Here is a 22,266-nt window from a genome sequence, read left to right as displayed (position 1 = left end):
CAACGCGCCACCGCATCAGAAACCACCAATCCGAAAATCCAGTGAAGTAACTGGATACCAACGCGCCCCTGCATCAGAAGCAGGATGGAGAGCTCGTCCTTCCAGACCCTAAGGTGAGACGCTATGGGGAAGCACAGAAGGGTTTTGAGGAGGGTGAGAGGGGTAAGTGGGAGGCCGATTGCATTACCCCGCAGACAGTTAATCCCCTATTTTCACCTACAGAAGGATACTTCTGCGAGTCAGACAAGCCAGATTTGGGGCCTGGTTCAGTCCGTCTTCCGACCCCTGCGCATCACCTTAGATGAGGTCACAACAGGGCGAACCAGGCCAGCGCCTCCGTGGGAGTCAGGTGAGCGTTACACTACAAAGGTAGGGTGAAGGTAAGGTTGGCTCTCATTGGAAAAGGGGGGATACCATGTCTCGCCTGCTGATATCCGGTCCCTAATCCACAAGGACCCGCCACCCAGGTGATCATCCCTCGCATCTTCACCTCCAGGGTCAGGATCCAAAAGGGATGACCTTTCTTTGGCCACCCAAGAAGAGGATGCAAGGGGAGCAGGTGTGAGGATACCTTCAGGTTTCTCATATACCCTTCCCCTATGCGGGTTAGACTGGGGTACTTCACATGAAAACCTGGGGAGGAAGTCCATGTTACCTTGCTCCCAGCCCTTCTGGTGTTCTACTGTGAAGCAAAAGGGTTGAAGGTCCAGAACCACTGCATAACCCTAGGATTGGATTCTTTCCTCTGACTAATCCACACCAAAGGGGAGTGATCTGTTATCAGTCAAAACCTACGACCCAAGAGATAGTATATAAGATGTATCACTGCCCATTCGATTGACAGGGCTTCTAACGTGATGACTGAGTAGTTTTTCTTTCGAGGGAACAACTTCCGACTGATATATAATTTGGGTGTTCCAATCCATTGTGATTTTGAGATAAGACGGCTCTCAGTCCCATTAAGGAAAAATCAGTCTGGAGGATGTACTCTTTAGTAAAGTCTGCTACTTTCAAAATGGGGCTCTGGCATAGGGTCTGTTTTAAGGTTGTATAACAGATTTCGTCTTCATCCTCCCATCTGATCTTTTGTGGCTCAGTATGTTTCAACTTGTTGATTAATTGTGTGGCTTTGCTGGAGAAATTTGGAATGAAATGGCAGTAGTAACTGATTAGCCCCAAAAAGGCCCTCAGGTCTTCCTTAGTTTTTGGCGTGGGATATCGAGAACCGCCCTAACTTCCTCCTGATGTGGTTGGACAGTACCATTACCCAAAAAGAAACCCAAATACTTAACCACAGATTGGGCTAGTTTACAGTTTCTGGGGTTAGCGGTCAGCCCAGCTTTCATGACTGTGTATAGATGGTACAGGTTGTCTTCCCAGGTTTTGCTATGGATCACTATGTCATCTATATAGGCTCCGCAAAATTCCAAGTATGGTTGTAAGATTGTATCTTTCATTCTCTGGAATGTTGCAGGAGTACCATGTAGACTAATGGCAGAACCTTGAACTGAAACAGTCCTATGGGAGTAGCAAAGGCAGTTTTCGCTTTGTCAGGTCCATATAGTGGAACCTGCTAGTATCCTTTTGTGAGATCTATTGTGGAAAGGTAGACAGCATTACCCAGCCTGTTAATAAGATCATCGATATATGGCATTAGGTAAGCGTCAAAGGCAGAGATGGCATTCACCTTTCTAAAGTGTATACAAAACCTCCAACTTCCATCGGGTTTTGCCACCAACATGGTAGGGGAGGATCTGGGGCTATTAGAAGGCTTGATGATGTTAGCCTCAAGCATAGTTTTGACCTCCTGGATGATGGTATCTTTTCTAGACTCTATTAAGCGGTAAGGTTTTAAATGTATCACTTTGCTCTCGGGTGTGCAGATATGATGTTAAATAGCCTTCACTTTTCAGGTCTCCTCTCTAAACACGTTAGTGAACTGTCTTATTAGGTCATACAGGTCTTATTTTTGGTTGTTACTAAGATCAGGTGAAATGAAGGCATTATTATCCGTATCTTTAGGTAACAGGCAGGATAATATGATGGCATTGGACTCCAAATGATTTTCTTTCCACTCCTTTAGCAGATTTGCATGGAAGACTTGAGTTTTAAGACAACGGTCCGGTTCTGAGATTTTATAATTACACAGACCCATTTTTTCCAGAACCTCATATGGTCCATGCCAATTAGATATAAGTTTAGTCTCACTGTGTTCTGGTCCGGTTTCCTTGCGCTTTAGACCAGTAATAAGGCTTGATGTTGCATTTTACATTGGTTAGTTAAGTTTTAATATCATTATCATTGTTGCTGTCAGCCGACACATGGTTCAACTCCTCTGGAGCTTTATCAAGATTGAGACGTTACATTTACATGTACATGGCATAATAATGACAGTGTGAAGTGACAGTGATCATGGTTAGGGATAATTGGTGGTAATTACAAACATGAGATTTGACTGTTGAATGTGCAACATGTATAAGTACATACATTGAATACATTATGAATTGCATTATAAAATACATTATGAGAATGAGTGGGGGAGGAACATGTAAATGTAATGCCTACAAGCTGTAGGCAACACCTCAACTACCGGCTACCTCGCAGCTCAACAAACCCTTAGCACCCGAGAAAATCTCAAGTGCAGCACAAGTCGAGTCAAAGGGCCTCATTACAACCTTGGTGCTAAGTGGACCAACTTTACCACCATGGTGGATGGCGGATTTACCGCCCCATTCCAAGGTGAGTGGGGCGGTAAATCCCCATTTCCCATTTTCCCTTCCCCATTCCCATTTTTGCCCCATAGGGCATAATGGGAGTGGGGAAGGCGCTAATTACGCCGCCGTAAATTACGGCGGCGTAATTAGCACCATGGCAGGTTAGCGCCATGGATTTTAACGCCTGCTAGAAGCAGGCGTTAAAATCAGAATCAAGCGTTAAGGGTTAACTGTGGCGTTAACCCTTAACGCCTGAGTTGTAATGAGGCCCAAAGTCTAGTGCACAATCCACCCCTACTCAAGATAAATGTTTATTTTCAGAAGTGTGCAAGAGTACTAGCACCTTTTGACCTATAGAAAAGAACCTTAAAGAGACCATTTTTTTATCATAGGAAGTCTTCTGTTGTTCCATGCTTTAACCATGTGAGTCTGTAGTAAAGATCTAACAGCTGTCATGTGTTCTTTAAGCCCCATTGCAGTTTGTGAGAGGGAAATTGGGTCTCCTATCTCTTCGCAAGTTTTTCTCAACATATCCAGGATATTCCAGGGATCCCGTCAATACAGCAGTTGAAATGGGGAACATCATGTGGAAGCCTGAGGGGTTTTCCTAATTGCAAACTGAGCCCATGGAATGATTTGATCCTAGTTCCTACCATCCTGTTCCACCAATTTCCATAGTATGGTCTTTAGGCTTTAATTAAATATTTCCACAAGGCCATCTGTCTGGGGATGATACACGGATGTTCATAGTGTAGTGATGTGTAACAGTTATTTAACCTCCCCCATAGGTTTGCTCATAAAGGTAGAGCACTGGGCTGTTAATATTTCCTTTGGAAACCCTACTCGGGAAAAGAAAGGGAGCATGTGCTTAAAAATGTGTTGTGTTTCTTTGCTCCCAGGGGTAAGGCCTCTGGATATCTTGTAGCATAATACACCATGACTAGAATGCATTTATTTCCCAGTTTGGAGATTTCTAGGGGAGCAGAATGAATGTAATTGCTATTTGGGCCTGGGTCTTGGCTTGTCAGAGATGGCCTCCAGTCAGATGCGAATGGGCTATTTCTAGGACCACCTGCTTATGACTCTTAGGGACAACCATTTGTGTTTTTACCAAGCCCTCTGAAGTGGTGTCACCTCTATATAGAAGCCCATGCTTCAAAAAGAAAAAGGGTCCCCCTTTGTCATGACCTTCTGGCTCAAATAGGACTTGCAAAAATGCTTCAGCCAATAAGGGGTTGTTCATTTGGACAACGGCTGGGCCTAGAAGTGTCTCGGGTTCTTCCTCTGTAGTTGTTCTGGGTTCAGGGTTGGGAGGGGCATCAGGTGTTTCATCTGCCTCTCCAAAACCTTGAGTATCCCCTATCTGTTCCCTCTTGCCCAGATTCCCCTTAACCCTAGGGAACATGGCTTTCTCAAGTACCCCTTGAGCAATTTGAGACCCTGATGGAGTAAGAATGGATCCTTCCTGTGATTTTGTAACAACACCTTAACATCACCTCTGAGGTCTGGGTCTATAACCCCAGCAAATACATAAATCCAAACCACGCGCCAACCCAGATTTAGGTGCTAGTCTGATATATGTATCAAGGGGCCGAATTAAGATCAAATCAGTAGGTATCAGTCTACTTTCACCCAGTGGAATATTCTCCTCCCTACTGCTACAAATATCAAACCTAATGGAGCCCTATGTGGAAACTGATGGGTCTGATGCTCTGCCACTTGCCTTCTCAAATTTCAGGGTCCCCAAACTTGTATCGGTTGTGCTACATCCCACCCTGACACCATTGGCGAAGGCATCATGAAGCAAGACACATACAACAGATTCAAAGTTAAAAAAAAAATGGTTTATTCATTTAAATGTCTATTTGGTTGAAGGCCTAACTAAGATGGGATTTCCCTACCTAAAGAAACTAAGGATAGTCCAAGTCAGTAAGTTCAACTTAAAAGTCTGTGTCCAAAACCTATACTTGCCCTCACAACTAAAGCTAAACAATGTGTAGGGATGTCAGCATCAAACGCAATAGTGCTCCAAATAAAGTTCTGAGCTTCCTCCAGCTCTGTGCTTACTTTCTAGCTCTCCGTAGCCAAGTTCAAGTTAGTTCCACAAAGTCTCGGGGTTTCCATCTTCAAGAAGACAACACAGTTCAAATGGAATCTCAGGCTTCCCTTCCCCAAGAAGACAACACAGTTCAAAATTGGTCTCAGGATTCTCCACCCCCAAGACACCAGCTTGCCCACTTGTACTTAAGGTCAGTCTCTCAATATTTAAAACCAGTTCCAGGTCAACTTTCAGACACTTGTAATTGCTTTCAGTATATTTATTTGGTTTTCACAGATAGGGTATCACAGTCTAGGCGCAGTTGTCGGACAACACGGTTCACCCATCACAGGTCACACAACCGGTCACCCTAGGCTTGCTTGCCCACACAGGTTCTTCTGTAGCTGCACCCGTGTTCTGGTTCACACTCACTTGGCTCTCTCTTTACCAGCCTTTTGGCTTTGCAACGTGTTTCACTCTTTGCCATTCTCTGGACTTTGCCACCATACGTTTTGTTACACAGTTCACTTTGTGGTGCTCTTTGCCCTTCACCACATTGCTCCCACACTAATCAGAATGTTCCATCCTTGCTTTAAATTGCATTTCTTCAGATCCACTCTTAACTTGCAATATATGGTATTCGTTCTTCACACTAACTTGTCTGCATATTGGTTTATTAAAAGCTTTCTTATGCTCATCAAAAGCTTTCATTCAGTTTGGTATTCAATAGTTTCCAGTTTTTATTTGCTCACACTTTGTAGTAATCATCAGAAACCATTTACTTTAGTTACTGTATCATGCACATAATTTCTTGTCCATTCAGCATTCACTTTTGCCACGTAACAGCCCCAGGAGTGCCCCGGTTTGAGTGATCCCTTTTCCTCACTCAACGGTCTCCGACATCTCCTCTGGGTGGCTGACACCTGCTGTCCGGCTCCGCGTACACGATTTCGGTGAAGGGTGAGCGCCGCTAGCAGTTCGCTCCTCTTTCTCTATCTGTTAGGGTTGCTGGCAGCTATGCTCGCATCCCACGGACTCTGCAGTTGACTTACAACCATTGGATTTCATCTCCGGCCTACAGTCCCTGATGCAGGCACCGCCCAGTGAGGATCTCAATATGGTGGACTTTGCACGGCCATTCCTGGCACCAGTGCCACAGTTCCTTACAGTTCTTCTTCCCAACTTCCCAACAGAACCACCCTCACCGGCCTCATACGCCGCAAGATTTCTACCTCTGCAGGCCTCCCTGCTGGTCTCTTTCTGATCTCTCCAGCTCCACATTTTATACACCTGCAATCTGTCGTGTCTGGCGAGGACACAGTTAATGGAGCTAGACTTCCGACTTCAGCAATACAGATGGCCTATAGGAGGCCTGTAGGCCAGATGCTCTAGGGCATTATTCGCGGACAAGATAATAAAGGAAGTAGTTCTCAGTCCATGGCTCCTGCATTAATTTATTGCCAGTTCACAGCTGGATGCTGCTGCGCGTTGACATGACACCCGTTTAACAAGCTGTAGGTGTGAGTCTTCAGGCCCAATTGCCTGACACAATTAGTGAAGGACTTTGGACATGCCTGACCTTACACAAGTCTGGAGGCCTCCTCCTCGTCTCAATACTAGAGTGGTGAAAGGATCTGTTAGTGTGCATTACTCCTAGTCACCTCTTTCTCATCACAGTACTATAGTGGAATGAATGAGAGGAAATGGGGGGATAGGGTTTAGAACAGCCTATAAAGGCAGGGGAGGGTGATGTTGGTTCTCATTTGGAAAAGGGGGATACCATGTCTCGCCTGTGGCTATCCTCTCCCTAATCCCCAAGGACCCATCACCCAGGTGATCCTCCCTCACATCTCTACCCCATTTTCAGTATCCAAAAGCCTTTCCCTGGCCACCTGAGAAGCGGATGTAAGGGGAGTAGGTGTGAGGATACTGTGAGAAACCTGATGGCATTCTCCCATATACTCTCTCGGGATCTTCCATTCAGGTGAACAGGGAGGGGCCATCACTTTGGGACCCCAACCCTGGGGGTGGACAAGCGATCGGGGATCACCTGAATGAAGGGTAATAAGGGACTGGGAGGAGAATACCCAAGGGCAAGACATGGTATCCCACCATTCCCAATAATACCCTAACCCACTCTCCCTCAACCTTCATGGATTATTTTCAATCACACCCCATCTCCACCTCCCCATATCCAAATAACACTGAGACGCAGAAGATGCAACTAAGATCGATGAGGATTACCCATAGGAAAAGCATTGGGAAACAAGACAGTGCCTACTACCACTACAACCTATCAATAGGCTGTCCAAATAACAGAGTCAGGGAAGGGCAGGCACTTTATCCAAACTGTGCACACCTGACTCCACACTACGCTACACTATAAAAAGTGGAGTTCTGCCAGAAGCAGCGAGGGAGCTGGGGATACTGTCTGGACCAGAGAAGCCAAGGAGCAGAGAGCAGCAAGAGCTGAAGCCTGGAGGAGAGCTGCGTGCCGGGACGCTGGCCCAGTGTTTGTTTGTAGCCTTGTTTCCATGGAGCCGGAGTGAGGCAGCCTGCATCCTGCTGGCAACGGTTGGTGAAGTGCTCGTTCCCTTCGGACTTGTGCCGGTCCCAATGGTGTCTTGAGGGGCAGGTGGTGAGACCCTGAATTCAATCCCGCATATCCAAAGGCAGACCGACTACCGATAAAATAAAGGAAACAAAGGAGAGCAAGAAGGGGTGCTGGATGCACCTGAAGGTGAAAGGTTAAAAAGGAAGAGCAAGGAATAAGGAGAGCGGTTAAGTCAGAGTTGGTCACGCTTGGGAGGAGCAAAGAGCCTGGCGTTCTCGAAATTCTCTGAGACTACCCCATGTAAGCACTGTACAGTGAAAGGTACATCTTGACTAGGAGAACTTTGTTTGTATAAAGACTAAAGGGGTCTAAGATTGGGGAAGGGAACCCTGCGAGGCATAAGAGGAATTGTGCAAGAAACATTAGGAACATTCTGACCAGACGAACTTTGTTAAAAGACAGAAGGGGCCTAAGCTTGGGAAAGGGAATGCTGAGAGGCCTGACAAGAGTTGTGCAAGAGACATTGTTGAACTGTGTAAAGAGAGGCCTACACTTGGCGAAGGGAACCCGAGAGGCTGACCAGAACACTGTGTTTATTTTATTTTGGGGAACGGGTAGAGTCCAAGATTGGGGAAGGGAACTGGAAGAGTCCGAGCTTGGGGAAGGGCACCCCAAGAGACCCAAGGGTATTGTGAACTTTGTTGATTTGCTGCAAGAGCTTTGCGTGGAAGGTTCGAACGGCTCCCCTTCTGAATTGAACTATATTGCACTGGCAGAACTACGCCCATTGGTAAGACTATCAGAAACCAGTTGTGGTTTACATATCCTTTTCTTTGAACCACTATTTTTTCCTTTTCAAAGAATTTCTAACACATGTTTGTAAAGAGTGAGGGCAAGCATAGCTTTAGACACAGATGGATTATTGTTTTGGGCATTCAGACATCGACAGCCCTTAGAAACATCAGTTGAGGGAACCATCCCTTTAGAGTTAGGGCCAGTCAGGCATTGCACCAACCCAGGAACCTCAGTAAGTAAAGGATTCCCTCTTATCTAGTAGTGGGCTGCCAAGGACATAATCCAAAATATATGTGTGACTGGTATATTGCCATGCATGACTCTCATACATTCTGGAAGATGCTGACCAATTGGAAAGGGGTGAGATGACGTGCAGGCGGAACACTATTCAAACACCGGTAATGTGCCCACGCCTGCGAAGGTGTCACAAGGGAGTTTGGTAACTCTGGGATTTTGTTGACATGTGCATCTTGTGGTTGGCTCTGAGGAGTCCGCTTGCAACTGTACCATCCTGGGCGTGGTAAATTTTAATAGGCCATAACACAACAATGGCATGTTTGGAGTACGGCATGGAGACATGATTACTTGGCCTGCCAATTGTGCAGCCACTCAATGGTATATTTATGGCTCATGGTAGTGGCTAACATGCTTTCTCTGTGGGTTTGATGGTGCGGAACACTTACTGGATTCATGCAGCCACAGGGTGTGTTGGCTGGCAGCCTGCTAACAAGTTGCCTTGACAAATGCATGCACAGATGGCATGAGGTCTAGATTGTGTTGATGCTATGGTACAGTTGAATCATCATAGGCATGCTGACAGGGGCTCCCTCCCTGGATGTCACATGCATTCAGTTGCCACTGGATTAAACCTATGGCCATTTGACCATAGGCCCCGCTTGCCCATTTTGGCCAGGTTATTTATTCACATGACACAGATATAATTTCTCCCATGCTGTATTCACCAGGCTTTGGTTGACTACCTGCTGCCACCTCTTCTCCCCAATAACCTCCAGTCCTGGGGCAGCCGTCCCCTGCGGTCGATGGATATTAAACCTAGCACCCTGACCATTAGGCCCTGCCATCTCTTATGACAGTTTGCTTTGTCCCTAGGCATAGTGCCTACTGCTACCACTGTGTTGATCATTTCTGTTTTGAGGTTATTGTTCTTCCTGGCAGATGTTTTAATTTATTTTTATTTTATTTATTTATTTGCATTTTTAAAGCGCAGCAGCTTCCCTGGGGCATCGTGGCGCTGTTACAAGAAGGTTTACTTGTTGAATCGGTTACAGGAATGGCTGTGGTTCCAGGGTTACATAGGAACCATAGCCATGATACAGTAGTAATTTACAGACAATATTGCATGCGATACAATTGGAAACTGGGTTTCACTTAAATAGAGTGGTTTTCAAGGCTTTTCTGAAGGCTGTGTGGGATGTTTCCGCTCTTAGCTTGGGCGGAAGGGAGTTCCAAGCTTTTGGCGCTAGCTTTGACTCTGGTGAAGTTAGGGATTGTAAGTTGGTTGGCATATAGGTCCCTTTTGGGTCTGAGTGATTGGACTGGTTGTATCCGTTCATTGAGGTAGCTAGGGGCGGTTTGGGCTATGCATCTATGTGTGATTGTGAGAGTCTTGAATTGAATGCGCTCTTTAACTGGGAGCCAATGGGCATTTTGTCTTGCTAGGGAGATGTGTTCTCTCTTTGGTATATTGAGGGCTGCTCTCAGGGCATTGTTTTGTGCAATCTGGGGTCTGTTAATGTTTTTGGCCGAGGTACCTAGCAGGAGGACGTTGCAGTAGTCTAGTTTCGCGCCTATAGTCGCTCTGGCGATGTTGAGGCGGTTTGTGGTGGACAGGTGGGGCTTTACTGCATTGATTATCTTGGTTGTAAGGGCTGCTGAGGAGGAGATGTAGCTGACATGTCTGTCCATGGACAGGGTGGAGTCTAGGTATACCCCCAGAGTTTTTACAGCTGGGGATACAGAGATTACTGAGTTCTCGATGAGGAAAGTACTGTATTTCTTGTCTAGCTTGTTGAGGGTTTCTTTAGGGCCTACTAGTAGGATCTCTGTCTTGTCTCCGTTGAGACAGAGGCCATTGGCTGCCACTATTGCTCCTCTGCATGGTTGACCCCCTCATCACCAAGGATCTGAATCCCTGAACCCTCTTTTGCCTTTTTCCCATTGCCTGTTTGATACACCTTGCAGGCTCAGATGGCAACAGATGGGTGATTTTGAATGTATTCTGTTTTGCAAGATGGCTGCCAGTGAGCTTCTCGTTTATGGAATGATGCTATTTCCACTCACAGCCAATTTTGCGAGCAGAGTGACCGATCTGTAATTCTTACACTTTTCTAGCTGCAATGTCATTTCATAAAAAAAGTGGGGATCTACCAATTGGTATTGGTTTTTGGCGCTAATTAGGTGGCACAGAATTACTGTTTCTGACGAAGGTTGGACACACAACTATGACCTCATAATTTGCTGCACCATGGAGGTAAGAGTAATTTTGTCCCATGGAATTCGCACTACCAGCGTACTCGGAATGAGGCCATATGGCCCGAATATTACATCTTCAAGTGTACAGATTGAATGGGGAATGGCATGCGCCAAGGTGCAGTACTTTCTGCACAAATACATAAATAAAATAAAATAAATAAAAATAAATGACCAGCTGTGAGATCTTGAGCATCAAGCTTCGCCAAGTCCCTCACACATAACTCTTGAAAAGCACCTGATCTCTGGCCATTGCAAACTCTCTGGAAGTCTCAGGAAGGCAGTACAAGCACTCACAGTGCGTGTTTCAATGTACCAGATCAGTTCAAGAGGTGTGGGCCTCCACCTTCCAAATACTGCTAGGCCCCTGGCAAGGATGCCTTTATGACTGGGTCATACATCATGACGCCTGATAAATAAAGACTCCTGGAGGACTAAGCTGGTTTGTCAAAATTGACCCATAAAAACTCGTTAAGTTGGGAGTATAAAATGGTATCCAGTCATTGCATCAAATACAAAGCATTTAATAAAAAAATAAAGGAAAAAAATGCATTCAATGCTTTTTTTTCATTGTTTTTATTAGATGATAAAGCATTTGATGCTTTGGCATTCGATGCAATCACTATAAACCATACAAAATCAATGTCTCAGGAGGATAGCTCAGGGGCAACAGGTTCGCCTTGGAAGCAAAACAATGCCTGGCACACAGGTTTGACCCCCGGAACACAGGTCCACGCTTAGAAACCTCTGTGTATTAAGCACGTTATAAATAACCAATTACAATTACAATGGGAGTTCTGGCTACAAGAAACTCCACTGCTGCTTTGTATGAGTAACCTTAGTCCAAGTAAAATAGTAATGGTCGCCATATGGTATCTTGGGAATGAGTAGGCACAGGTCTCTAGATGTAATAAATTATTTAGCACACAAAGTAGATGGGTATGGGTACATTGAACGATTTCATACTGAATGCTTCCATGTCAATTGCGCACCAGTGTGTCCAAAAGTAAATATGCATTGCAAGATCTTTCATCTGTGGGGTCCTTGTCCTGCACTGATGCCAAGGCTCCCCTTCACTCACAACCCCGTTCTTTCACCATCACCCAGTCCCACATGATGTGGACCCCTCCCCCTTGCCAATATTTTCCCTTCCTCCACTAGCTCCCCCTTCCTCAACCCTCTGCTGCAACCCTCTTCTCCTCTAGCTTCTCGCTAGCAGCACTGCCTTCCGCTAACAGCCCCTGTGCACACCTGTGGCAGGGTCAGTTGCTGGAAGTTGTGGTTGCAAGAGTGTATGTTAGAGTGAGTGGAATTAGAGAATTAGAGAGCGGGAATTAGGAATTAGAGAGCGGGTGTGGGATATAGGAAACAGTGAGAGTAGTTGTGGAAGGTTGGATTGGTGGAAAGAGAGAGAGGAAGGGTGCGAGTGTGAGGGTGAACGTCCAGGAGGCTTTAAGGTAGCTGAGGCTTCAGCCTTTAGCCCCTCACCAATAAGATCTTAGACAGCAGAGGGTTACACTTTAATAATTGCATTGCACCACTAGGGGAAATAGAAAAGCCTGTACTTTGGTGGAGGCAGCAGTTTGGGATCTCCCTTAGTCGAGCTACCCTGCAATACTACCTTGCATCACCCCATTCCTGAGAAACATGTGCTTGCCAGACTTTCTATATTTTTTTTTTAGCAAACTATGTCAAGAATCTGTGCGGACCACTCACAGGAGCCTAACACATCAGTCTCCACAACCAGCAATCCAGCCAGTGTAGCTTTCTACTCCATAGAATAAACCAGAAAGCAGAGAGAAGGAGGATCCGCGCAGCCACAAGGAACAGGAGCACATGCAGCGCTCCTGGAGCTGCAGTGGAGCCCGCTTAAAGAGACTCGCACAACTATGCATGGAGCGGTTTGCTACTACAACTGTGAAACACGTACTTGGGAATTCTCTGCAAAGCAGCCCACCAACACAAATGGCGACTCTTGTCAACACAGGCCACCAATAGTGGAGTATGGCAGCCCCACGTCGAAAAGGAGGCTGGGAGTAACCGTCTTTTTATCACATTGACCATTGTAAGACCTCCATGGTGGGGAAGATAGAACCAGATTGGTTAGTTCAGAAATCCAATGTAAATAGGAGGAGGATGGTAAGAAAGGAGACGGAGAACAGGAAGGTGTGAGTTATTTGGGTGAGGTCAGAGGATGAGGCGGTGGCATATTAGAAGAACAGTAGGAGGAAGTACGGTGGACTGAGTGTGTAGGCATTTCAATATTAAAAAAGGTGAGGATTTGGTTAGTGACAGCAAGTGATACCTTGCACGCACACTCCAACACAATAACAGTGAGGTTGTTTGAAGTAGTGTAGGGAGTGATTGGAAGGTGATTGAGAGAGTGAAAGGTGAGTGTCTGAGAAGAAGGTGCAGTGGAGTGGTAAGAGTAGTGTGAATGAGGGAGTAGTAGTGTGGAGGAGGAAGAAATAGTGGAAAAAGAGGGAGTAGGAAGCAGTAACATGGTAGGGTGGAGGTAGGATGAGAGAGACATCAGAGGGAAAGAGAAGAAAGAGGTGGGACGTGAAGGAAGGAGGAGTTGGAGTGAAGAGAATATCCTGGAGAGAAGGAGAGTAGAGAGACATAGGAAGAGGAACATCAGGGTGTGAGAAGAGGACGTACAGGTGGAGCTTGAATGTATTTTGGCAAAATCCCTACACATCCCTTAGAACTAACCAGAATGTGAGAGTAGTGTAGCCTAGAAATTCACTGAGGGAGTTTAGATGGAGAAGGCGATAGCCTTTAGGTGCACACTATCAGCCAGACATTATTCAAGGTGGTAGGAGTAGAAAAAGCACTATCTACTGACTAGGGACGCCTGAACCAGGGTGGGAACTGATTACATAAGACCAGAGAGTTAGGGAGGTCCATTAGAACCCACCCAATGTTTACAAGAACGGCCTGTTAACTATCTCTAAGAGCCAAGGTGTTCTCTAGGCCATCTCTGACATTTGATACATAAATACAAAAGTAAAACAATTGAAATCTTTTCCTGATATGGTGAAGTTATTCAAGCACACAGTGCACCCCCCTCCTGTCAGATCTTTGCCGCAACAGTTAAGATCTTTCCCTGTCTATGTTGCGTGCTTAAGGCCCGCTCTGCTACTGCAGTGCCACCAACGGGGTCAGAAGACTAAAGGTCAGTCCACATTGACCTTCTTAGGACAGAACTATCTGCGTAAAGAATTGAAAAATAAAGAAAATGAAAGGTAATTTACGGTTGATGGTTGTGTTCAAAGCACAAAAGTGTGGAGAGGGGAAGCCGAATGTTGTTTGAATAGGGGAGCCATGTTTGTTGCCACTGGGAAGCGGCAATTCCCACAATGCATTGAGATTATAGAGCAGCATGGCCCATACTGCTGAGATGGAGTATAAATAGAGGGATTCATGACACCTGACTGGATGGAGGGAGGATGTTTATGCAAGAGATGAAACACCTGACCAAATGAAGTGAAGATGTACGAGCGGTGGATGAGTCTCTCCCTGACGAAAACGTGTACAAGGCTGTGAGAGCAGAGAAAAGTGTGACGCAATAAAGGGTTCCTTGAAGATATGAAGGAGGGCAGCTGTATTTGTTTGAGCATTCATTTAGACACACAGGGATTCTCTGTCTTATTATTTCTTTGCATTGCGATGAAAATAAAATGGATGGATCCATTACCTGGTGCACACCCTTAATTTCAGAGTTGAGTTTGCCGGTTTCCATAAAGGAAATCACAGCCTTTGTGGTAGGTCTAAGGAGACTGGCCATAAGGCACGTGATAGATGCAGCCCTGTGCACCTCTGTGGCAAGGATACGCAGACTGGCCATAAGGCACGTGATAGATGCAGCCCTGTGCACCTCTTTGGGAAGGATAATGTAACGCTCACCTGACTCCCACGGAGGCGCTGGCCTGGTTCGCGCTGCTGTGACCTCTTCTCAGGTGATGCGCAGGGTTCGGAAGACGGACTGGACCGGGCCCCCGAATCTGGCTTGTCTGGCTCGTAGAAGTATCCTTCTGTAGGCAAAATAGGGGATTAACTGTCTGCGGGGTAATGCAATCGGCCTCCCACTTTCCCCTCTCACCCTCCTCGAAACCCTCCTGTGATTCCTCGTAGCGTCTCACCTTAGGGTCTGGAAGGACGAGCTCTCCATCCTGCTTCTGATGCAGGGGCGCGTTGGTATCCAGTTCCTTCACTGGATTTTCGGATTGGTGAGAACCAAACTTGCTTGGCTTCCAGGTAAGTTTTTTTGATAAGAGGTTCCCCTTGTGTCCATGCATTAATGTACTAATGCTAGTGTCTTTTTCCCCATAGGGGCCGGGGTACGGAATGCCAGGGAACAGGCACCGACCCGAGATGAGAGGTGAAATCCTTTTAGAAATCAGGTAAGTCTTTAATGAGCGTTTTTTTGGTATTGTCTTTTCATTCGCTCATTAACGCTGATGTCTCTTTTTCCCCTTAGGGGCCGGGGTCCGGAAATGCCAGGATGCGGCGCGGAGCCGAAATGGAGAGGGAATGAATCAACAGGTAAGTCTTAACATGGAGATTTAGCTTTCCTTATTCCCTTCTCTCTCTCACCTTTTGTTCTGGTCTTTTTCTCCCTAGGCGCTGGGGCGTGACTGCGAATCCGGATGATCTCTGCTGAACATGGAGGCGCCCTGTAAAGGTGAGTGGAATGCGGCGCTGCAGCGATCGACGCGATGAGCTTTTAAATAAAAGTCTTCCTTTTCAGGATTGTCGGCGAGATGTCTCCGTGATGCGGTTTTAGCAGGTAAGGACTTTTCCTTCTTCTGTTCTCTTCTTCTCTTCCTTTGCAGGTGATCCAGGATGCTGGCAGGCGTGGCAGAAGTCAGGATGCAGGAGCAGACACGGTGAGCGTCCAGCTGCTAGATGCAGAACAACGCGAAGCACGTGTGGCTGTTCGGGTGGGGTTTAAATAGCCTTGGAAGAGGTTCCAGGTATGTATCCTTCCTCCAATCAGGTATGTATCCCTCCCCGACCACGCCCGAATGGTAAATTAGTCCCACAGGTAAAGTAGTTCCTTTCAGGCCTCAAGGAGGCCGGGATCCTGCAGCATGGTCTGCATCAGGCAAGTGCACCCAAGCACTCCCATAATGAGCCTTGCGCCTATGACGCTAGGACTGATGTCTTTTATGAGCCTGGCGCCATAGGCGCCAGGACACTGTCCAAAGGGCCCCTATATGGGGTTGCTGGGTCCTTCCTTGGGGACTGGATGTCCGCTTTCGGGGACGCAGAGCTTGAACCGGCTCCCCGGGAGCGGGCATCATGACAGATAAGCAGACTGGACATAAGACACGTGATAGATGCAGCCCTGTGCACCTCTGTGGCAAGGATACGCAGACTGGCCATAAGGCACGGATAGATGCAGCCCTGTGCACCTCTGTGGCAAGGATACGCAGACTGGCCATAAGGCACGTGATAGATGCAGCCCTGTGCACCTCTGTGGCAAGGATACGCAGACTGGCCATAAGGCACGTGATAGATGCAGCCCTGTGCACCTCTGTGGCAAGGATACGCAGACTGGCCATAAGGCACGTGATAGAGGCAGCCCTGTGCACCTCTGTGGCAAGGATACGCAGACTGGCCATAAGGCAAGTGATAGAGGCAGCCCTGTGCACCTCTGTGGCAAGGATAAGGAGACTGGCCATAAGACAATTGATCGATGCAGCCCTGTGCACCTCTGTGGCAAGGATAAGCTGACTGGCCATCAGGCACGTGATAGATGCTTCCCTGTGCACCTCTGTGGCAAGGATAAGCAGCCTGGCCATAAAGCAAGTGATAGATGCAGCCCTGTGCACCTCTGTGGCAAAGATAAGCAGACTGGACATAATACAAGTAATAGACGCAGCCCTGTGCACCTCTGTGGCAAGGATAAGCAGACTGGCCATAATCCACTTGATAGACACAGCCCTGTGCACCTCTGTGGCAAGGATAAGCAGACTGGCTATTAGGCACGTGATAGATGCTTCCCTGTGCACCTCTGTGGCAAGGATAAGTAGCCTGGCCATAAAGCAAGTGATAGATGCAGCCCTGTGCACCTCTGTGGCATAGATAAGCAGACTGGACATAATACAAGTAATAGACGCAGCTCTGTGAACCTCTGTGGGAAGGATAAACAGACTGGCCATACGACAAGAGATAGACGCAGCCTTGTGCACCTCTCTGGCAAGGATAAGCAGACTGGCCATATGGCACGTGATAGACGCAGCCCTGTGCACCTCTGTGGCAAGGATAAGACAAGTGATAGATGCAGCCCTGTGCACCTCTGTGGCAAGGATAAGCAGACTAGCTTGGAAGTCGCAATGAAGGCAGAGGAGAGGGGTTGGGAAAGATCACCAGGGGAGATCTGGATCCGAGTTGCTAAAGTGCAGCAAGCCTGAGGGGCGTTTGAAGCAGCATCGAACTGTAGATGGGACCAGGAAGTGGCTTACAATCAAATGTGCGGCAAGTGATGTCATTTGACCCCGCCCCAACGTGATATCGCGGGTAGCGATGGAACATGACATTTCACCCATTGACAAAACAGGAAGTGGCATCACATAGCATTGTACACTACAAAAAAAGTTACGATATCACTATGTGATGTACATTTCATACAAGAATGGATCGTCATATGCATCATTAAGATCAGTGTGTATTGGCCCATATTTCCAAATTACTGTGTATGCAAGCAGACATCTATGACCTAATGATAATATAGATAATATTTTATATAGAAAAAATATACACCCAATATCACCCAACCTGTGTTGGCACTCATTTATCGACCTCAGAAGGATGAAAGGCTGAGTAAGGCGTTTAAGAACAGACTAAATCAGTGACTCACCCCCTGAAGTGTGCCTGAAATAAACATTTAATGGGTCTAGCAATTATTGTATAGAATTCCAGAAAGACACATTACTTGGTATTCCTATTCTTCCTTATTTAGGGTCAGTGCTGAAAGTGTTAGTCTTGTGGCACTCCGGAGCGTGCATTACAAAAAAAAAATAAAGAAATCCTTTTTTTAAAAAAAATGTATTTTTAGAGGTCGCAAGGGAGACCACAGAGGTCGCAAGGGAGACCTCAGAGGTCGCACTTGCGACCTCCGGCGACCCCTACATGACGTCCTTGACTATAGCCTCATTCAGAGTTTGGCGCAGCGGTAAAAAAAAGTGGTGAATTCTGTAACTGGCACTTTTTGGGCCGTTAGAGGAATTATCGTATTTTTATGATCACAAATCACACGTTTGTTGTTGAACTGAAGGATTTACTTCCAGCATCATGCTGGAGGTGAATACTCCACTTTAAAGCCATACATTAGAGGAAGTTCCACAGCGGAATTACCACTGCTGTAATTCTGCCAAAAACCCCATTTAGTCCAATGGATTCCAGAAATGGGGACTAACACCACCCTAGCACCACTTCTAATTGCAACCGATTTACTGCCTAACCAGAATGAGGCTCATACAGACACTCTCTCAGCAAGCTCTGCTCCTGGTATGCTGTCTGATGAGGCAGATCCAGTACAGAAAACGGTCTTACCTCGGGAAATTGGTCTGGACACCTCTATCTCACTAGAACACTAATATCTGACCCCCATTATCTTGTGGGCTGACTTAAAAGGGCTCTCACATTCGCATCACAGTCATAGTACCTGGGATAACAGCAATTCCTATACTAGAGGCCAGGAACCCGCAGGCCCCACTGATAGCCAACCAGTAGGAGGCAGGATTAGGTATGCTCCATATAAAACATATCATTGTATTATTAATGCAGGTATCACATGTTCTCAAAATTTCAAAAATATACACCTACCCCATGTGTTTACCTGTTTAAAATGGTCCAGTTGCTGAGTTTCTGTTGCACTGAGTTGGCTGGAACGTAATTGTGCATTTCCACAAGTTTTGGGAAGTAGTACTTTACAATCTCTGCCGCGAGCACTGGATCAAAAAATATAAGAACACATTTATTTGGAGGATTTTGGTAGATGACGACAAACTGGCTGGCTGTCTGACACCTTTAAATAACAGTTTGTGTTTAAGGTTCTGGCATAGATTTAAGGGATCTGTGTTAGAATACATTACCAGTTAGCAACAGCGAAGCATTAGGATTGTTTGGACTGTACTGTATTGTATTTATTGAGCATAAGGTTTGTAGAGAGATCCCTCAATGCTCACACCAGCAAACCTTTTGCAAGTAGAACAAGGTTTAATCTCACAAAAATGCCAATACGTTCCAACAAAGAACTCTGCTGCGATGGAGCGCTCAGACGAAAACAGCATAAGCAAAATATTATAAAGGCAAACAGCATCATAAGTGACGCACATTGCATAGGTTACAAACCCAAGTAGCTGGCGCGACCCTATAAATAGGTGGCCTGCCCATAAGGGTTGTAAGGCCATTGGTCCCAAGTCCTCCTGTTCGTCTTCTTCCATGTGAGGCTCTTCTTTGTACGTCATCAGGTGCAAATCTCCTAATTGGCAATTACGAACACAAATCATTGCATTCCCAATCTGTAGCCTAATGTGCACCTGGTACTGCAGACATGGGTGCAGAGGATACTTTCTAAGTCAGGATAACTTGCAAACCCCAGCTCTATTAAAGACGTGTCAGCGCCGTCCCAAATCCTCCCACTCTGGTTTTAGGTTTGTTACCTTTTCCCCCCAGCACCTCGCAGCACAAATCACAGGGATCTAGGATGTCGTGAACCCTGCTTTCTGCGCTGATCTTCCTGATAGTTTGGCGATCTAACAGTTTTATGGTTGTCGGTCTGTGGCTGGCTGGCACATTGGAATGCTGTGGTCTTGGGACGGCAGCATCTGGGCACTATAACTTAGGGTTTGGACTGGTGAAGGTCAGAGGCTCGTGCCCACCTTCTTGTGGGATAACTGTTCACAGGGCGTTCCTGGAACCCTCATGGCCTTGCAGGGCGCATTCCTTCTGGGATACAAGTGCTAATTGTATTAAACAATGAGAGGTTTATGAATCCTCACAGATTTGGTGTTTCTCACTGCTGCCTAGATGGCAACCCGACCCTGCATTCATACACTTATCTCTATATTCTGCTCCTGGGCCTGCTGACAGGGGCGTAGGATACACACAACATCTTGGGGGGAGGGGGGACAGAGGACACCTTTGGGACTTTGCTAAAGACACAACAAAACCCAATCCAAACCCCCAGAGGGTTGAGTGCCCGTCCTCAAGGCGCTTTAAATATAGGTTTTCTTTGTTCTTAAAAAAAGAAATAATGACAGTTTTAAAAACACATTCACACTTCCAATAAGTTGCAGATTTCTCAACAATAGCATAAAAGCTCATTATAAACACATTTTCAGCAAAACAGTGTTAGAAATAAAGTATTTGTGCACTACTAAAATGAACTTTCAAGCATTTGCGATCTTACAGCAGGGATTTTAACTAAGCAAAGTACTATTAATCGTTTTTAAGCTCTCAATGTATTTGTTGTAAGGCTTTGATATTTTTATTTTTAGAAAACCAAGCCAATTATGTTGCTATTAGTTGTATTTCTACCAGATGCATGATGTATATTTCAGAACAATATCATTCAGTCTTTTCTGAGATGTACTTGAACGCAGTCAGGTTTTCAGTCATCACAAAACACTAACGCTCCTCTTAGCCTCACAGAAAGAAACTGGAAAAGTTACGAGGATGTGCAGTAGCTTCATGTGTGCCAAGAAAGCTCTTTGTCTGGGAAGATTCCTTAGAAAAATATCTACCTGTTTTGGTACTGAAAAATACTTGTGGATGCTTGATAGGATTGCCAATTGTGTAGCGAGGAGGGCATATTTGATTTCCGTGCATTTAACAATGATTTCAGTGCTTCTCCCCGGTTAGTGAAAGAGTTGAAAGGAAGAGTTCAGAAGGGGAAGTGATGGAGGGTGAAAGAAGGGAGTAGTGGACAGGTGGATAGTTGCTAACAGATTAGTGTGCGAGTGGTGGAAAAAAGAAAGGCCAAGTACTTACAATTTGAATGTTTTATGAGCAATATCCAAGGTACTCATACCATCACCAGGTATTGGCATCAATACATCAGGTTCAGGCACAATGACCATCCAAAGCCCAGGTTCTCAATTGATTATAGAGGCAATGCAAAATTAGCACAGTATAGCCAGTGTCCGCAATGCCCAATTAGGAGACAGTGCCATATGCCATCATGCCCTCATTTAGAAAAGAGGTTCCTGGCTGTATTATGCTCATTTAAAATATAAGTGCAAGAATCTGTTTCACTCAGTTATGATGTTAATGCAAGGTTCCATTATTTCTACTTAGCCGTAAAAAAAGGCTAGATACAAAAATGCCAAGTTATCATATGCAATGGCAGATTCAAATATGCCCAACTACCACAGTGATGCCGCATTCAATTATTTGTAGTTTCCACAGTAGAGCAAGATAGCATTATGAATACCAGCACTGTCAGCCCAGACTTCAGTGTGCTTGGATAGCACTGCACTTCTGCATATTCTGTAGGGGGCTGTATGTGTGTGGTGCGGTTGGATGTATGTGTGTGGTGTTGGCGGCAGCTGGTGGGTGCAGTGCAGTGCCTGGGTACTGTATGCATAGTGGGATGAAGTATGTGCACGGGCAGTGTGAAGTGCTGTGTTGGAATGGTGTGTGCAAGGTTGGGTGGTGTGGGCATACAGTGCAGTGGGGTGGTGTGTATGCACAGTGCTGCGTTGTGTTTATACTCAGTGCTGTGTGGTGTGGGTGTGCAGTAGGGTGTATACTTCGTGATGGCCAGTGCTGCCTACACAATTTTGGCATGTTTATTGCCAAAGCATACTTGGGCATATGCTGTGTCTGTTTCAAACTTTACAATTAAAGGAGTTTCTTAATGTTCACCACATCACAGAATGCATGTCCTTTTAATGTACCTAATTAATCAAAATGAAATGCATTCAAGTGTTATTCTCACACTTTTTAAAGAAGTTCTGCTTTGCCATCTTTCAGCCAAAATGAAAAACAAGCATTGGCAAATGCCAACAGTCTGGGCATTTGTGTAGGCAATGGAAAGGCACTTGCCAGGCACTGCTGTAGTGGTATTAACTAGCCATTGATGGCAGCAGGTGCGCAATTGTGTGAATACCTGGGCATCTAATAACAGTGCTTGACACATGTCAAATAAAGGACATCCATAGTGCTTACAAATACAGTCGCTGAAGGCAGACTTGGTTAAGACATTTCTGTGCTAGTGCATCTCCTCACTTGAGCCAAAAAAAAAGAGAAGCCCAATCCACAAGGGTCATCTGAATGAGCGCAACCTAAAAGCACTCATTCAGATGCCCTCCCGCCCCCTCTGCACATTTGTGCAAATAAGAGGGAATTTCAGGGTATTTAAATGCCCTGACATTAGGGTCATCCTTTGGAAGAAGGCGCAGAGGGGAAGCGCAAGTCATGACAGGGTCACTTCTCACTCTGTCATGATGGTTTGTTTATTTTAAGTGTGACAGCCCTGGAGCTCCTGAACAAAGGCACAGAGGATCTAGACAAACACAAAGAAACAACCAACCCCAGCAAACTGGTAGACAACCCACACACCTCACCTCAACTGGACCGCCAGGAAAAGCATCCAACAAAGAGTCATCCAAAGCATACATGCTACACTGCAGCCCGCTCAATGTACGCTCTATGACAAA

At 46.0% G+C, this 22,266-nt stretch overlaps 1 protein-coding gene across 1 annotated transcript in view; it reads right to left on the bottom strand.

Annotated features, from left to right (window-relative positions):
- The window catches only part of SPEF1 (sperm flagellar 1), a 142,662-nt gene that overhangs the window by 74,657 nt on the left and 45,739 nt on the right, over positions 1 to 22,266 (bottom strand). The window contains exon 2 of the mRNA XM_069632258.1: positions 18,441 to 18,552. Within this exon, the coding sequence (XP_069488359.1) occupies positions 18,441 to 18,552 (112 nt within the window). The remainder of the gene's footprint in view (positions 1 to 18,440; positions 18,553 to 22,266) is intronic.

The sequence above is a fragment of the Ambystoma mexicanum genome, chromosome 6q (assembly GCF_040938575.1).
Source record: "Ambystoma mexicanum isolate Mex_15411 chromosome 6q, UKY_AmexF1_1, whole genome shotgun sequence".
In the NCBI taxonomy this organism is placed as follows: domain Eukaryota; kingdom Metazoa; phylum Chordata; class Amphibia; order Caudata; family Ambystomatidae; genus Ambystoma; species Ambystoma mexicanum.
The sequence above is the reverse complement of the archived record's forward strand: the minus strand, read 5'-3'. Positions and strand labels throughout refer to the sequence as shown.